At 42.9% G+C, this 17,034-nt stretch overlaps 1 protein-coding gene across 1 annotated transcript; it reads left to right on the top strand.

The window, feature by feature from the left end:
- The first annotated feature begins 2,216 nt into the window (after positions 1-2,216).
- LOC141015607 (ubiquitin carboxyl-terminal hydrolase 31-like) lies at positions 2,217-16,530 on the top strand. Its single transcript, XM_073489741.1, has 16 exons — positions 2,217-2,774; positions 7,006-7,143; positions 7,291-7,379; positions 8,418-8,510; positions 8,752-8,887; positions 9,152-9,302; positions 9,495-9,675; positions 9,780-9,891; positions 11,277-11,371; positions 12,581-12,658; positions 12,812-12,941; positions 13,199-13,318; positions 13,397-13,622; positions 13,744-13,902; positions 14,727-14,879; positions 14,999-16,530. Exons 1-16 carry the CDS (start codon positions 2,217-2,219, stop codon positions 16,528-16,530), a joined length of 3,951 nt encoding a protein of 1,316 aa, XP_073345842.1.
- Positions 16,531-17,034: the final 504 nt, after the last annotated feature.

A 17,034-nucleotide genomic window follows, 5' to 3' on the forward strand; every position in this document is an offset into this window, starting at 1 on the left:
TCACCATTAAAGTGATTTTTTTTTAAGCAAAAATGCCAAACAATACCTACTTCCAACTTTTCGGATGTTATGATGTTTCTTCTGTCTTTGTGATATCAAATTAGGGATGCACGATTAATATCGGACTGATAAATTAGCGGCCCAATATTGGGAAATTGATATTAGCGGCAATTTATTGGTATTAGTGAAATCATAGCCCATAAATGAAGCCGATTGCATGAAGCCAAATTGCATTCATTGTCTCAACACGTAGCATTTACAAACTCTGATACAGTGGTTGGGTATATGCACCTTTAAAGTTACTTTGTGACCCGTCAATAAACATAAAGAAGAAGTGCAGCCTGTCGCCAGCTGCATGGGGTGGCGCCACACAGTGGAGGATAGTATGATTGTAATAAACACGGTCCACAAGGGTTCTGGGAGAAGGGTGTACGAGTTTTACCAAAAAAATCTCAGGTTCCCATGAACTACAGGTTATGAACTTTTTAAAATACAAAAATGTGAAATGATCAGTTATTATGAGAAGCAGGTAACTAATCGGTTATCGGAGTCGGTTTAACAAAATCCACAATGTGCAACCCAAATTAAACTGAATAAATATCAGTGTAAGATGTCACCTCGGGGTTAGAGCTGTCGCAATATCAGACTTTCACTACACGATTACCGTAGGCCAATCAAAGTCACGATGGCAATATCGCGATATTTATAAAAATTTGGAAAATTTCTAGCAATCTACTGTATCTTTAACTTTGTTTACTTTATTTTTTGTCTCTTTTTTTGGAAAATAAATCACCCTGAAAATACATAGAGGCAGGTGGAACCATCTTTTATTATTATATGTGTTAACACGATATCGATAATTTATTTTCTAATATCGCGATTATCGTAAATATCGCGGCACCCGTGGTTCAAGTAATAGTGATTTTCTGACTTGATTTATGCCAAATGATTAATCAGTTAATCAAGAAAATAATCTGCAGATTAATTGATAATGAAAATCTTTGCTCTTTGCAGCCCTGAATAGATTCATGTATGAATTACCTGCAGATTTAAAGATAATGAACTCAAGATTTGTTCAATTTATAAGAACATTTTACAAAAATAAACCCTCCTCATGGTCTTGCAGACGTTACTCCAGTGGTAACCTCAGTCCCTCCAGTGTGTTGCAGACCCAGTAAAATAAAAACATGACTCATTTTATTATTCTGTGACTGATGTCTGATAATTGGTTGCCACTGCTGCCCAACCGGCGCTCGTCCGTGTCCGTGCTGTCCAGAGACGGGCCCGGGAGCCTCCTCCAGCATCACATGCTGCTCTACCTGCTCTCCTCCAACATGGACCAGCGCTCGGCCCTGACGTCAGCCGTCACCGCCCTGCCTGCAGTATCTAGCGGAGCCTACAGATGATGATGATGGAGGCGAGGAGAAGCGGCCTCGCCGTCAATCCCATCCGGATGAGGAGGATTTAAGGCGCACGAAGAGTGAGTTTGAAAAAAATTTAAAAAATAAAAACTTTCTCGGAGGAACGCTGGGAGAATCTGTGTCACATCGGGCTCACGGAGAGATGCTCCGCGGCGGCGGAAGGCGAGGGAGCGGCGCGCTGTGCCGCTCCGGTCGGGGTGTTCCTCCTCACTTCGGCGGAGCTCCCGTGGAGGCGGCTTAAAGGGGATTCAGGGAAGGGACATCCACCCGGGTAAATATCTCCAACACTATCGGCCTCTGCATCACCTCGGATGTGCTGACCGGAGGTGTAAGAAATACCTTTAATATCAGGGTGGAGCTGCGGTTTCTTTAATAAATGATGAGGGATCCCGCTCAGGATCCCTCTCAGCCGAACTGTGAAAGGTGGATTTGATGTTTATGTGCGGCATACATTGTGTCCCCCGCCTCGTCTGTGTGTCCAAACAGTGACACAGGTGATGTTATGTCACCGGACCCAGATGATGATGGCTGCGGGCTGGTGCGGGACGACCCCGAGCGTTCACGACGGAGGCTCTCCATGGAGGTTGTTTATGCAATCCGACGCAGTGTTGCAAGTGGGCTGATTTGATGCTACTGTCTCCATATGATGCCCAGAACTGCCAGGCCTTTTAGTTTCTGTGAAATATGCCCGGGCCTCGTGAGGTGGACGATGAGGCGATGCTCTGAACAACAGGGGGGCCCTTTCTGGATTTAAACGCGCGCGCGGGGGGGGGGAAAGCCATCACGCTGTGAACCATGTCGAAAGTTGTCAGTAACAAGGAGAAGAAATCCTTCAGTAAGAAGCTCTTCCGGAGGAGCTCGGTCCGCTCCGTGGGGAGCTTTATGAACAGGGTTCTCCGGACTCTGTCGACTCTCTCTCATTTCAGCACCGACGAGCAGGCCGCCGAGGACGAGAAGGACGACGCCGCCTCCATCCCGACCACCACCGGGGGGTCTCTGCCGTCCGACGACAGCGACTGCGGGGGGTTCCCGTTCGGGGACAAGGTGCCGGGGGTCGCCGGGCTCAAGAACCACGGCAACACCTGCTTCATGAACGCTATCTTGCAGTGCCTGAGCAACACGGAGCTGTTCGCAGAGTACCTGGCTCTGGAGCAGTTCAAGGGGGGCGAGACGCCGACCAGCAGCAGCGGGAACGACAAGGCCAAGTCCAACGGGGTGCTGGTGCAGAAGAAGGCGAGCCAGCAGCAGCAGCAGCAGCAGCAGGAGTCCGGGGAGGTGACCGAGCAGCTGTCCGGGCTGGTCCGGGCTCTCTGGACCTTCGAGTACACGCCTCAGCACAGCAGGGACTTCAAGGTGAGCTGCTGAATTGATATATTTAATAGAACAAGCACACAGATAACATGTAGGCTATACTGAGGGACTGGCTTCTCACTGACCCACATTAGATCATTTGTTCCTGACTAGAATAAAGTTTCCACACACAGCACCTCCAGTACCACTGATCTATTTTAATACTCACAGAGGAACTCAACAAACTGAGATGTCATTTTATAACATTTTTCCAGGTTGTCCAGGCTTTTATCTTGAAGGGACACTGTGTAGTTTTGGAGAGAGACATTCAAACTCAGAATTGCAATATTTACAATAACAATGAGTAACTCAGAAATATTTATTTTTTTCCAAAACAAGCTGTTCTCAGAGGAAAATAAGCTCCCCAGAACACTGTTTGAAGCTAGAAGGGTGGCAGGGTCCGCCACATATAAACAAAGTGAAACAGTGTGAGACTGTGTTGTCCTTTAAAGAAAAAAGAAAGAAAAAGATCCTTATTTTGTTTTATGCCTAAACAAACTGAATAAACAAACTGAACTTAAAGGACAGCACAGTCTCATACTGTTTAACTTTGTTTATATGTGGCGGACCCTGCCACCTTTCTAGCTTCAAACAGTGTTCTGGGACCTTATTTTCCTCTGAGAGCAGCTTGTTTATTCAGTTGTGGAAACAATACATATATCTAAGTTTGTATTATTACCTCATTAATATTGTAAATATTCAAATTCTGAGTTTGAATTTCTTCTCCAAAACTACATAATGCTCCTTTAAGTCTAAATCTTAAACAATGAGTAAAGTCACAAGTGGCTGTTTTGGGTAACCAGCAACACCTCAGCCCCATTTTGTGCCTCATGTGTCCTACCACTTGAGATAATACATATAAAGTGGGGTCATTAGCACCATTGTGAACTGTTTAATGGATTAGTTGTCAACTATTAAATTAATCAGCAACTATTTTCATAATTAAATGGTTGGAGTATTTTCCTTTTAAGGAAAAAGTTAATATTCTTAGATTCCAAAGGCTTATGTGACAGTAAACTGAATATCTTTGGGTTGCCGACAAAACAAAACATTTGAAGATGTCATCTTGGGCTTTGTGAAACACTGATCGACCATTTTATAGCCTGAACAACTAATTGTTTAATCGGGAGAATGATCGACAGATTAATAGCCAATGACAATAATCCTTAGTTGAAGCCCTAGCGAATCCATAACACCATTTACAGATGTTTTGGTCCCACTGGTGAGTCTAAAATACCAATTTGAGTCTGTCTATTATTAGGAAATTCCTTCAAATATCAGACAGGGTCAGATTCAGTGATTATACTGGCTTTGAGTGAGTGGTTTTCTTGTCTTGGTCTGTATTTAAAATGCAAAAAGGATTATTTTAATTATTTAAAAAAGGTACATTCTGAATCAGATGGACTGAAAATTGATATTTTGGACTAAAATTGATATTTTAAAAGAGCCCTAGATCTCAGCTGTTATAAAACTCCGAAAAGTTTTTTGAATTCCTCTATTGTCCGTCTCCTTTTCATCCTCTCCCCTCACAACTGTATCCCAGCACTGAAAACTTTGCCTGTCACACTCAACAAAGGTTTGTTCTTTCACAGCAGGGACACTGCATTTTCTGCGTCCTTCTTTTCTTTCTGATAATCTATTTTCTTCTTTCCAAAGCTCCAAAATACACAATAGAGAGGGACTAGATTGAACGGGGCCATTCAACACATTGCATATTCTTGACAGTGTTACTATTTCTGTCCATTTTTTTTTTCCACCTTGGTTGCCAGCCAGAGTACAAACTGTCTGATTGGATATAGATTATTCTGTTCAGAGTGAGAGGCCTTGGATATGTTTAACTCAGTGGGGAAATGAAGTGCAAACTCAGACTATCAGGCAAATTTAGTATCTCATTTGTGAAGCCTGTCAGTGTATCTAAAAGCTCATGGCGATTCTTTTTTTTGTTCGTTTTTTTAATGCTGATGTAAACGTTTCAGTAGCATCATCCCTCGTATGTTTTGGAGGGCATACAGTCGAAATGTTACTAAGTTTTCCCCCTAAAATCGCAAAAAATGTGATGTTTAGATGTTTTAAAGTACTCAAGTGTTTTTTTTAAAGGGCAAAAATAAGATTTTGCTCTCCAACCTTAACTGCAGCTAATTGGTCTTTAGCAAAACATGCAGTTTTTTGTGGTTAGCGTACATTACAGCTCAGCAATGTGACGGATGGCTTTGTAGCCTCTTGCCTCAGACCACATTCTGAGCCAAAACACAAAGCACTTAAAGATCATTAGGAAGACATCCGTAATAATAACACCGGGGAATTATCCGAGTCCATTTTACTCTCAAAGGCAAATTAGTTTGAAGATTATGTTGCTGTACACACCGTCCAAACTGCCCAAGAGCACGATCTACGCAAATGATTACAAGAGGAGACATGCACCATTTGGGAAAAGTGATATTTAATTTGACAATGTGATTGATGATAAAAACAAATCCAAGAAAAAGGTGGAAGCCCGGAAACAACAGGGGGTAAATGTATGTTATGTAGGTCGTCTGTTTTGTCGGGATATTAAATGATGAACTTCAAGCAATCAGCAGCAGGAAACATGAGCGCTCCGTTGCAAATCCTTCCACCTGTATTATTGGCTAATTAGATGCTGGCTAACAAGCTGATTGGTTGTTTGAGTGAATACAAAGAAGCTCACAGACAACAGACAGGCTTTGTGTGACATTTTACCCCTCACCACATTAGTGAATTTAAGAACCTCTACCCTGGTTGTTGGGCCAAAAATACTTTTCTTTCTTTAGAAACTTTAAAAGAGATAGTTCTGGTCTTTTGATGTGGGGATGTATACTGTCAGCTCTCCCCCTGTGTGCAGCATGTAGCACCGACAGGAAAGCAGAGCATTGCCCTGCTGAACAGTAGCTACAGCAAGACGTATTTAAGGCACCTAAAAGAAGGCAACTATCACTTTAAAGCAACATTATGTAGGAATATGTGTTGTGTGCAATTTGGCATCCCCACAGTTTTTGAGTGCATCCCCGCTATTAGAAATACAAATCTTCAGATTTTTTTAATTAACATCTGCCGTTTCTTCATTCTTCAACAGAATGGAAAATGGCCGAAACTGCCAATTAAAACCCCAGAAAAAAATAATGCTATAAAAACATGCTGGTGTTTTATCTTGTACCATGAGATGACTGAAGTGTCGTCTTATTGGGTCTTTGCTAGTAAGTGTAAAGTGTGCACAATCAGTTTGAATTTATTGCAAAATAACATTGTGAAATATATATGACCTACTCACAGTATTAAATGTGTAATAATAGAAAATAGAAAATAGAAGCTTTTGTTATGAATGACTAAAAATGTATTTTGCCGCTATATGTTTAAACGCGAAGGTTTCTCCTTATTACATAACGTACAGCTGAGCTCAAAGCTGCTGAATGTTTGTATTGTTGCACTGACACTGATTTCATTTACACAAAGCGTCTAACCCATTTTTGGACACTTTCCCTGTTTTTTACCAGAACCTTGAAATGAACACACAGCATGAGCATTCATAGGACACAGTATTTCTGTCAGGCTGTGCTATTTATAGAGATATTTCAAACAATGCATCCGTATTACTCTGTCTGCATTTCACTCGCTGTCTAAATCTCTAAATTGTTTCCATCTTAAAATGTGTCCCGTCATCAAAGGAGTCTACTGTTGTGGAGCTGGCTTGAGATTAACTTCATCAATAGAGCTTTACTTAAAGACAACCTCTGTGGCCGCAGAAGGAAGGCCAGCTCTTAGTGTGCGCAAAATGCTGACGCTGCCTCGGTAGTGCCTTCAGAATGAGGGAGAACGTCCCACGGGACGGGGCTGGGAAGGCACAGAGTACACAGTCCCTTCATATCTTTGACCTTTCATGACATTTGATAGCTAGCAGAGGTCACTTTATAGCTGCCAGCCCGGTTGGCTCTGTAGAGTACACACTGTTGTCATCACCAATAGCTAATTGTCTGTGGGGTTAAGCTGTCGATTTCCAGCCTGTGTCCTGGTTTTAAAAAGCTTCTCCACGCCTGCGTCTCACCATCACCCCCCACACCTCTGCTGACCTTTAGGATTGTGCTGATCATCATCCTGGTCAAACATGCTGAATATTTTATGAAAGGCAACGGTGTGGGACTCAGTACATTACAAAATCATTCCTGTTTCAGGACAGTCCACTTTAACCGTTATGTGTTTGTCCTGCTGTCGTGTGCTGCAGAATGTGGTGTCGAGGAGCGCCCTTCAGTTCAAGGGTAACTCCCAGCACGACGCCCAGGAATTCCTCCTCTGGTTGCTGGATAGAGTTCATGAAGACCTCAACCATATTGTCCACCCGGACATCAGACCGCCCAGGAAGGTAAACAGCAACTCAGAGCACAGTCAGACGTTACAGATGTGAATATCTATGTATTTTCATGTTTTGACTGAATGTTGCCCCCTTTTTCTGCAATACTGCTGGCGACTGCATTATGTTATACATGTTCACCAAGTCATTGTTTTCCAGCCTCCAGTAGAAGAAGAAAATCCCCCTGAAGGATCTCCACTACCAGCACCTGGATCTTTTGTACAGGAGCTGTTTCAGGCACAATACAGGTGACATACTACAATCTGGAAAATTATTTTTTTTAAATGTTTTATTTGTACATTTGTAGACCTTTAAAGTAGAACAAACGTAGAAACAAAATGCGATGTATTGTCCATAAATGTAAAGGTAGATATGTTTAACATGCATTCAAACAACAGGGAATACAACATGATATTAGATCTTTATATGCACCAATGATATTTTAAGGAAAAGTTCGCCCTGAAATTGAACATTTAGTCATTATATACTCACCCCCATGTCGATGGAAAGTCTGATGAAGTTTTGTAGTCCACTAAACATTTCTGGAGCTTCACAGCAAAACGGCATAGCAGCATTCTCCTAAACAACTGAAGTAGATGGGGACTTGTTTAAAAAATTAAAGAAAACAACGTTAAATAGCTTAAAAAAAAGGTGTAAATAATGTCATTTCAAATCAATTCTGGATCTTGGGACCTCCAGAGACTTATTATGATTATGCTGTATGAGCTCTGTGGAGCCATTTTACGCTTTTTGCGGTTGTTTTCTTTTACATTTTAAAACAAATCCCCATCTACTTCAGTTGTTTAGGAGAAATCTCAAGAGAGTTATGCCAGTAAGCTTAGCACAAAGACTGGAAACGGGGAATCAGCTAGCCTGGCTCCAAACGTAAGTCATTTTCCTTCCATCATCTGAGGTGGAGAAAATGACTCTGAAATCTGTGGTTTTACGACGGTTGTGTAGCGGACCTCCTGGATATCTTGCTGACAGTAAAAACAACAGTATGCTAAACTACAATATGTCATTTTTACATATTAGATATAAAATGTTAATTAGCAAGCTTTAAAGTTGCTAGTACCTTGGGACAGAGCCAGCCAGGCCAGCTGTTATTAGCCTTATGCTAAGCTAAGCTAAACTGCTGCTCATGTTTACTGTTGTGTACACACGAGAGGGGTATCAATCTTCTCGTCTAAGTTAGGGAAAGAAATCAAATAAAACCTTGAACCGTTGCTTTAAAAGGATTCACTTTTCAAGCTGCGCTTTATTATTCTTGTGATGTCTCCGTGCAGGTCCTCCCTGACTTGCCCTCACTGCCAGAAACAGAGCAACACCTTTGATCCTTTCCTCTGCATCTCACTGCCAATCCCAGTACCTCACACACGGTAAGGTGACTCCGTATCCAGCTTATGAGTAAGACAATATCTATCAGACTAAAAAAAAGTCCCCTGTATCCAAAAGACGAGATCCAGTCTGAACCCGGCATTAAAAAGATGTGTCAAGACAAACACCATGAAACATCTGACAGGAGAAGGCTAAAATTAGAAGATGCTGTCTATCTTTGAAACATCAGTCCAGCCTCGGTTACGAAACAGCCAATTAATTCCAGTCATTTCTGTGTTGCAGCCCCCTGTATGTGACAGTGGTGTACCAAGGAAAGTGCTCCCACTGTATGAGAGTCGGGGTGGCTGTGCCTCTCTCTGGCACCGTGTCCAGGCTGAGACAAGCTGTGGCCTCAGAGACCAAAATCCCTGCCCAACAGGTGCTGTCTTATTAGAAACTGAACTTTTTTGAAGCCATTACTGTATCGAAAGTGAGAGGATTAGAGAGAGTGATCGACGATGAAAATAATCAGCCCTAGTGTTTTGAATCTGTTTTTAAGAATATAAAGCCTCATGTTTATATCTGGAAGCACCTCCTTCTTGTTACTACCTAGTAGACTTTGTGTTTTCATTTCATTTCATCAAAAGAATCAATCAGAATGAAAACCACACTCACACACGCTACGTTTCCCTCCTCTGCTCAGATCGTCCTCACTGAAATGTACTACGACGGCTTTCACCGCTCCTTCTGCGACGACGACGACGACCTCGAGATCATTCAGGAGAGTGACTCCATCTTTGCCTTCGAGACGCCCGAGCTATTCAGACCGGAGCAGATCCGCTCCAAGCGAGGCGGTACGACATCCTGTTTATGCCCTCAGAAATTAGTTTTGCACTTTGTCTCATTGTGCCAGTAGGAGTGGAGATTAGATTAGAAAAGGACTAATAGTGGAGAAGTGCTTCATTTAGGGAGCTGCTACACACACTGACCAGCATGTTGGACTGACTTTTGAGTCAAGTGTTGTAACTTGTGTGTGTTTATTACAGGGAGCCCACATGCAAATCTCAACCAGAACAACTTGAAGTACGGCACAGACAATAACAGGATATCCACACAAATACAAGAGCCCACCACCCCGCCTCAGAGCCCCAATAAGAACAGCGGGCAGGCTGAGAAGATCGTCCTGTTGGTGTGTAACAGAGCCTGCGCTGGACAGCAGGGACGCAGGTATCCAACGGCACTTAAACACATCATCTTAAAACCTTACCTCAAAGAATTCCTTAAAACTGATGCAGGTCAAACCTTTTTGTTTTTGTAATCCCTCCCTGCAGGTTTGGTAATCCATTTATTCTGTATTTGGAGCGTACGGTGACGTGGGATGTACTTCAGAAGGAGATCTTGGAGAAGATGAGGCATCTTTTGCGCCCTGGAGTCTTTGTGCAGGTACGTTACATCCACACATTATCTTTTAATAATGTCTCTGTTAGTAATGTAATGTAACTGAGTACATTTAACAACTACTTCACTTAAGTACAGCTGTCCTTTAAGTGTACGTGTACTTTACCTGAGTATTTCAATGTTATGTCATCTTACACTTCCTACATCTCAGAGGTAAATATTGTACTTTTGATTCCACTACATTTGTCTGACAGCTTTAGTTACTTGTTACTTTTCAGATTACAATTCTTCACACCCTTCCTGTCCAGTGAAAACCTTGTATCGTATAACCAAATGTGTTGATTATGAATGTTCCTTTACGGGTTGAGAAAGTACATCTACTTCTTAAAGGACAGCCTTACCCATAAAAGAAAAATCAGTAATTAACTACTCGCCCACATGACAATGGAAAGTCAAGACAAAACATTTCTGGAGCTTCACAGCAAAACAGAGTTGCAGCATTCTCCTACACAAATGAAGCAGATGGGGACTTTAACAATGGAAAAATAACACAAAATGGCTCCATTGGGCGTAATCTGTATCTATTGAAGCCCTGAGATCCCAAATTGATTTTAAAAGACGTTTGAAAAGCAGACAACTTCCCTGTAGCTGCTAAGCTAAATGCATTAGCCTGCACCCTGTTTGAAGTGGGTGCCCATACTTGACTGCGTGTCAAGGGTGTAACTAGCATCTTTTCAAATCAGTTTGGGCTATTAGGGCTTCCGTCCCCATCTACTTCAGTTGTTTAGCAAAATGCTGACGAAACTATGCCACAATTTCTATCTGCATGGGGGTGAGTAGTTCATTACCAAATTGTTATTTTCTGGATAAACTATCCTTTAACCTAAATAAACTATTTTGAAACTCTCTTGGATTAACTGCATCTTCACAAGGCTGGAAACAGGCTGTTTTTCTGAGTTTATGAAAAGTTGACTTTTTAAAGATACGTGGTTCTCACAGGACAGGGATGCCACAATGATAATGATATTATAGAATATAATGCATTCATGTAGATTAAAATACCAAAAATAAAGCATTTAAATATAAAAAGTATAAGTATTTAAAACGACCTCAACCTTAAAGATATACAGCAGTAAAATGCGACATTCACATGAACACAGCAGTAATATTAAATCAGAAACATCAGATATAGTAGAAAAAACATTTTACTGCACAATAAATACTTTCACTTTTCATTCTTGAGTTCATTTTGCTGATAATACCAACATACTTTTACTTAAATAAGGTTTTGAATGCAGGATTTTTTACTTGTACTGAGTATTTTTACAGTGTGGTATTAATACTTCTACTTACGTAAAGGATACAAATACTTCTTCCACCGGTGGCTCACATGTAATGTGTTTTAATGTCTCATCCCTGATGGTCCGTAGGTAGGGCCCTTCACTTTGCGTGTGGTAGGAGTGGTTGGGATCACATATCTCTTGCCTCAGGAGGAGCAGCCGCTCTGCCATCCCTCTGTGGAGAGGTAATGTCACTCATCACCACCAGGGGGGAGTGTTAGCCCACTTGAATAGTCGTTACATAAACCCTGCAGCGTGTTCAATCCACTTCAAGTTGATTGAAGAGCTACAGTATGTAGGCCGACTCTTCAGTGGTATTGATGTGAAAATATCTCCTGAGATGTATAATAGCTCGTCTGGTTTTATGGATTTTCTTCTAAGAAGGTGTCGACCTCTGTGCTTGTTGCATTGATTTATTAAAAATGAGCAGAATGAGAAAAAATGACATTTGCTTCTCTGGTACTGTGTGAAAAAACAGAAAATTAACCCTCAGACTTATTTAAGTTATAGTCGGGCTTGTTTGGTTTGCAAGAATGTATATTTAGATTTTCATTTATTGTATCTGAGTAAGCTTAATGAACCCTAGGCATATCAGTGGTTCCCAACCCCTTTTCTATCATGATGACCTCTGACTAAGTGACATATTTTATTGATATTTCATATTATATTTAATGTGCAACAATACCTGTAGTGCACAACTTATAAACTGTACAATGAACCCGAGCAGTGAAGGCAGTAATTGCAGGAAGATAGTGTAAAATGAGGGATTTGGATGACTGTTGAGCAGATTTTCCTGTGATTTTCGGATTAGAAATGAATTTTCCTATATTTTTAGGAGCTTTATATACAATTCTCTGTCTGTATTATGATTTTTTGTAATTGTTAACAATCATACATGCTTAGTATGCTTCGTTTTTTGACAAATTAAATAGTTTCTTCTCCCTGATGCTTGGCCATTGGTCTATGTGCTCTTCAGTTGTTTTAAAGGAGACCTATTATGCTTTTTTGTTTGTTCCTTTACTTCCTTTACGTGTTTTATATGTGTTCTTGTGCGTGTAATAGATCTTTAAAGCTAAATAGACAAAGTTTGCACCAACAGAAGCTCCTCTTTCCCACAGAAAGCACTGCTCCTGAAATGCCTTGTCAGTAGTCCCGTCTTTAATTCTGTGACTTTGTGACATCACACTACTAATTCAATGTGCAAGTCATCAAACACAATGACATTTTTTTTCTCTGATGCTACTTTTTTTGTATTTGTGATAAATACTTTCACATTCATAGCAGTGGTTTTGGGGTGAAACGTACTGTAGTCTAACCTCTTATAATTTTGTGCTGTAAGAAATCAGCTAAATAAAAGATATAACATGGCGTTCTCTTAATCTAATTCTCAACAGGGCATTCAAGTCTTGCGGTCCTGGAGGGCCACCTCACGTCAAAATCGTCGTTGAATGGGACAAAGAGACGAAAGACTAGTAAGTGAGATCTGTCACGAACTAAAGCTCCAATCGCACACTTACGTAACAAAGCTCGGGGCTGATGTGTGACGTGTCCGTTCAGAGCTGTAGTGAAGGTCTTTTGAAGTTCCACGTGATCCCTCTGTGACTCGTGCTGTGTTCTGCCCACAGTCTCTTCAAAAGAACTGAGGATGAATACATCCCAGATGCTGAAAGTGTGCGTCAAGTGAAGGAGCAGCATCTGCAGCCTCAGACCTGCTCGCTTGCCCAGTGCTTTCAACTGTACACCAAAGAGGAACAGGTAGGCTGAGACGTGGCATCATGTAGGCTGCAGTAGTGCTGACAATACCATACATATGTGTATATATAAGATGGGTTTTGTTAATTATTATATTCTAGGTTGTAGTGTGTGAGAGTAAACGATGGGAAATGAGTTGTTGGAGAATATTTTTTCTCTTCGATGTTATATTTTGCTTTATAATGTGTAAAATAAGTTTAACAGGTAAAAAACAAACACACAACAGAATGTGAGCAGGTTTTCTTTCACTTTAACTTCAGCTGGCTCCTGATGATGCATGGCGGTGTCCACACTGTAAGCAGCTTCAGCAGGGCAGCATCAAGCTCAGTCTGTGGACCCTGCCGGACATCCTCATACTTCACCTGAAACGCTTCAGACAGGTACTGATAAAAAAAATATAAAAGACAGGGAGAGATGATGCTGTCAAATTAAATGCATTAAACGTGTTGCGACAACAGGATGGAGACCGGCGAATGAAAATGCAGAACATGGTGAAGTTCCCGCTCACAGGCATGGACATGGCGCCCCACATGGTGAAGAGGAGCCAGAGCAGCTGGAGCCTCCCCTCCCATTGGTCGCCATGGAGACGGCCCTACGGGATGGGCCGTGACCCGGAGGACTACCTTTACGACCTGTACGCAGTGTGTAACCATCACGGGACCATGCAGGGAGGACATTACACAGGTAACGGAGCAGCAGAGAGACATCAACCAATAATCAACAACCTGTTGCTTATGGTTGTGGTTTTCTTTTCATGAAAGCTTCCCAAGATACTCATCATACTTTATTGTGCTGTGTCTTATAGCTCACTGTAAGAACTCCATCGATGGACAGTGGTATTGCTTCGATGACAGCGACGTTCAGCCTATGTCTGAAGATGAGGTCTGCAAGCAGACCGGCTACATCTTGTTCTATCAAAGACGAGCCACGATTCCATCTTGGTCTGCCAACAGTTCTGTGGGAGGTAATGTTTTTTTTTATTGATAGTAGCTCGTACAATCTCTCATGTGCATGTTTAAAGGGGACCTGTTATGCTCATTTCCAGCTCTATATTTAGATTCTGGAACTCCAACAGAGCTGAGCATGATTCACAAAAACATCCTTACTTATCTTATATTGGCCTTTTATGCAGCCTCTCTGTTTATCTTTTGTCTGAAACAACCCAGTTTAGCTCCAGTCCTCCCTAAAAGCTTCACTTCAGCTTCTCGAACAGATTACTATACAAAACACATCTTCATAACTTTATTCACTGATTTAAGTGAAACTGGATCATGTTTTAGGGAGAAAATACTGATGGACAGAAAGCTTTATTTGTTTTTTACCTGGTTAGCTCAGTTAGCCATTCAGCTAGTTAGTTAGCTCTAGCAGAGGAGCAGTGGACCGCTGGAAGGAGGAGGTATTTTAGGCCCAGGGTTTGAGGACCAGGTGGGGAGACTCAGCTATAGTACCAGGGCTAACTATGCCAACTACTTAACAGCAGCTAACGTTACAGTTAGCAGATGTTGGCCAGGTGGGAAGAGGGTAAACCAGACAATATATTTTCCACAAAATATGATACGACTAGGCAGACTGTGCGGATGGATGGATCCCTGCACTTCATGGGCCTAGTATTCATAGCAGTCTGAATCCTGAAGTTTTTATTTGAAATTTGGCCACGTTAGCAATGAACATCCGACATTGTCGATTATATATGTGTCAGAAATAAGGGGAATGCATAATCTGTGCCCTTTAAATGTTCTCTATGTAATATGTTATACATCTTCAACCACTGTCTGTTTTGGACTTCAGGATCTACCAGTTCCTCTTTGTGTGAGCACTGGATCAGTCGGTTGATGGGCAGCCGTCCGCCTAGCCAAGCCTCATCCGGTTCATCCAGACGCACCTCGTTGGCCTCCCTCTCTGAGTCGGCTGAGTTTGCTGGTGAACGGAGTGAGGACGATGGTGAGAGACTCATCCAAGCACACACGATTTCTGATTTGTTCTCAGTGCTTCAAAGGTGACAACTACGAATCATTTCTTTAAAAAATATTTTATTGATGTGTGTCTTTTTTACAAAGCAGGCTTATCGAGCCGGCAAGCAGTAAGAGGCATGCAAAGACAAACATTCTCCTCAAGATCTTCCATTGCCAGCCCGTTGGCGCTCAGTGAAAATGGCACCAAACCATCCTGGTCCCACTCCGCTAAGCTCCAGCTCCGTTCCAACTCTCCTTCACGCTTCTCCCTGGAATCCCACTCCTCCTCCCCGACACTGGAGATGATAGGAGAGGTGGTTGATACGTCTTGTTTCACTGGGTCACCTAAGCCAGAAAAAATGTCTGGGGGCAAGTCGGCCCTCGCAGCTTTGGACAGTAATCCGGGCAGTAAGAGGCTGATAGAGCAGGTTCACTCCAAGGCTGTGGCACAGGCAGAGCAGAGGAGCTCCCTCCAGGCCGGGGATAACAACAATGTGGTCACTGCTGCCGAACAGGTCAGTCCTCGACACGTGGCAGCTTCGAAGGAGCCGAAACAAAGAAATGGGTCTGCAGATAGCGCTGGTTCTAAAAGGAGCTCAACGAAGACCGGGGTAGAGAGTGAAAGGAGTCCCAAGAAGCGTCCTGCCACGTCCTCAACGTCATCCAGCTCATTGTCTCCTGCATCCCCAGCCATCGACAAGTTACAGTCTCGAACACAGGCCAAGAGTGCAGCATCAGCATCCAACCCCAAGGACAAAAGCGATGGACCGCCTAAAACTAGCAAGGCTGCTTCCTCCAGAACTGCAACCCCCTCCAAGAAAGGATCATCGCAAACCCCGGAGGTAAAACATTCTGACTCTGCCCAGCAGAGGAAGAGTGGATCTCCGGGAATACAAAGCTCACACCCTCAGAGGAGGACATCACCCAGATCGGGAGGCGAGAAAAGCTCAGCCTCAGGAAGGACTAGAGCAGCAGACAGGAGCACTAGCCGTGAATCCTCGCGGGCCAATGCGGTCCCAGAGAGGAAGGTTAACTCTGGAGGTCCTCCCTCCAGGTCGAGTGCTGCAAGTAGAGCGGAGGGCAGGCCGGGCCGTGCTGCGGAGAACAAGCCTCCGGGCCGCAGCTCGAGCAGCAGCTCCTCCATGGCTAGTCTCCGATCCTCGAGTGTAGGTGTTTCCTCTGCAAGTGCAGCCCCACCATCACGGGGGCCTCAGAGGAACAGTAAGACAGAGGAGAAAGGTTTATCTTTCTTCAAAACTGCTCTGAGGCCCAAAGAGACCCGTAAGTCAACTGATGGTGGGAAATCAGGGGCGGGAGAAGCTAAAGGAAGTCCGGAGGATGGTGCTGGGGACGCAGCTAAGGAAGGAACCCCACACGGAGCGGGCAAGAAAGCCCAGAATGTCGCCTCAGAGGCCCAGACTAACGTGACCACAGCCAAAGACAAGGAGTCCTCGAAGGCGTCCGCTGCAGCTAAGCATTCACTGCTGCCCTCCACAAAGTCCAAGCTTTCTGGAGCAGAAACAACCACCCAATCCTCTGCCAACGCAAAAGACCCTTCGAAGAAAGAGCCTGCGAAAAAGACAATGCAGTCGAGGAAGATCCCCATCAACTCCACACAAACTAGCCACAGGGCCAAGTGACGTTATTTTAGTCGGCCTCATAACAATCTCTCTCGTGCAGCTCTGAGGTGTTTCAACCATCAAACTAGACCGAGTGTCTGACAAACATCTTTAAAAGCACCTGTAGCTCTACAGTGGTTACTGAATACCAGCTGCCATACCGGACACTTACCTGTCCACGTTGTTAAATAGTTATTTAGGAATGGATTTTAACGAAGCACTTTGTATGGATTGCAATGATTTTGAGGAATATTATAATGTATTGTAAATAAGCATGGACTGCACATGTATTGACATTATTGCCTTGTTCTGTCTGTAGCATAGTTGAGAGACGTGCACCTCGGTACGAGGTGAGAATAAAAAGTGACTTTGCACAAGATGGGAAGCAGATGTAATGTCGGAAAGGGAACTTCTGAGAGACGTCAAACACGGACTACTCAGTCACCAAAGGAAGTTTACTGGCAATTTTTAACATGCTGATGCAGTGAAATTATTTCCAAAAATCTTTATGTACAGCTCTCCTTC

This window comes from Pagrus major, chromosome 20 (genome assembly GCF_040436345.1).
Source record: "Pagrus major chromosome 20, Pma_NU_1.0".
NCBI lineage: Eukaryota > Metazoa > Chordata > Actinopteri > Spariformes > Sparidae > Pagrus > Pagrus major.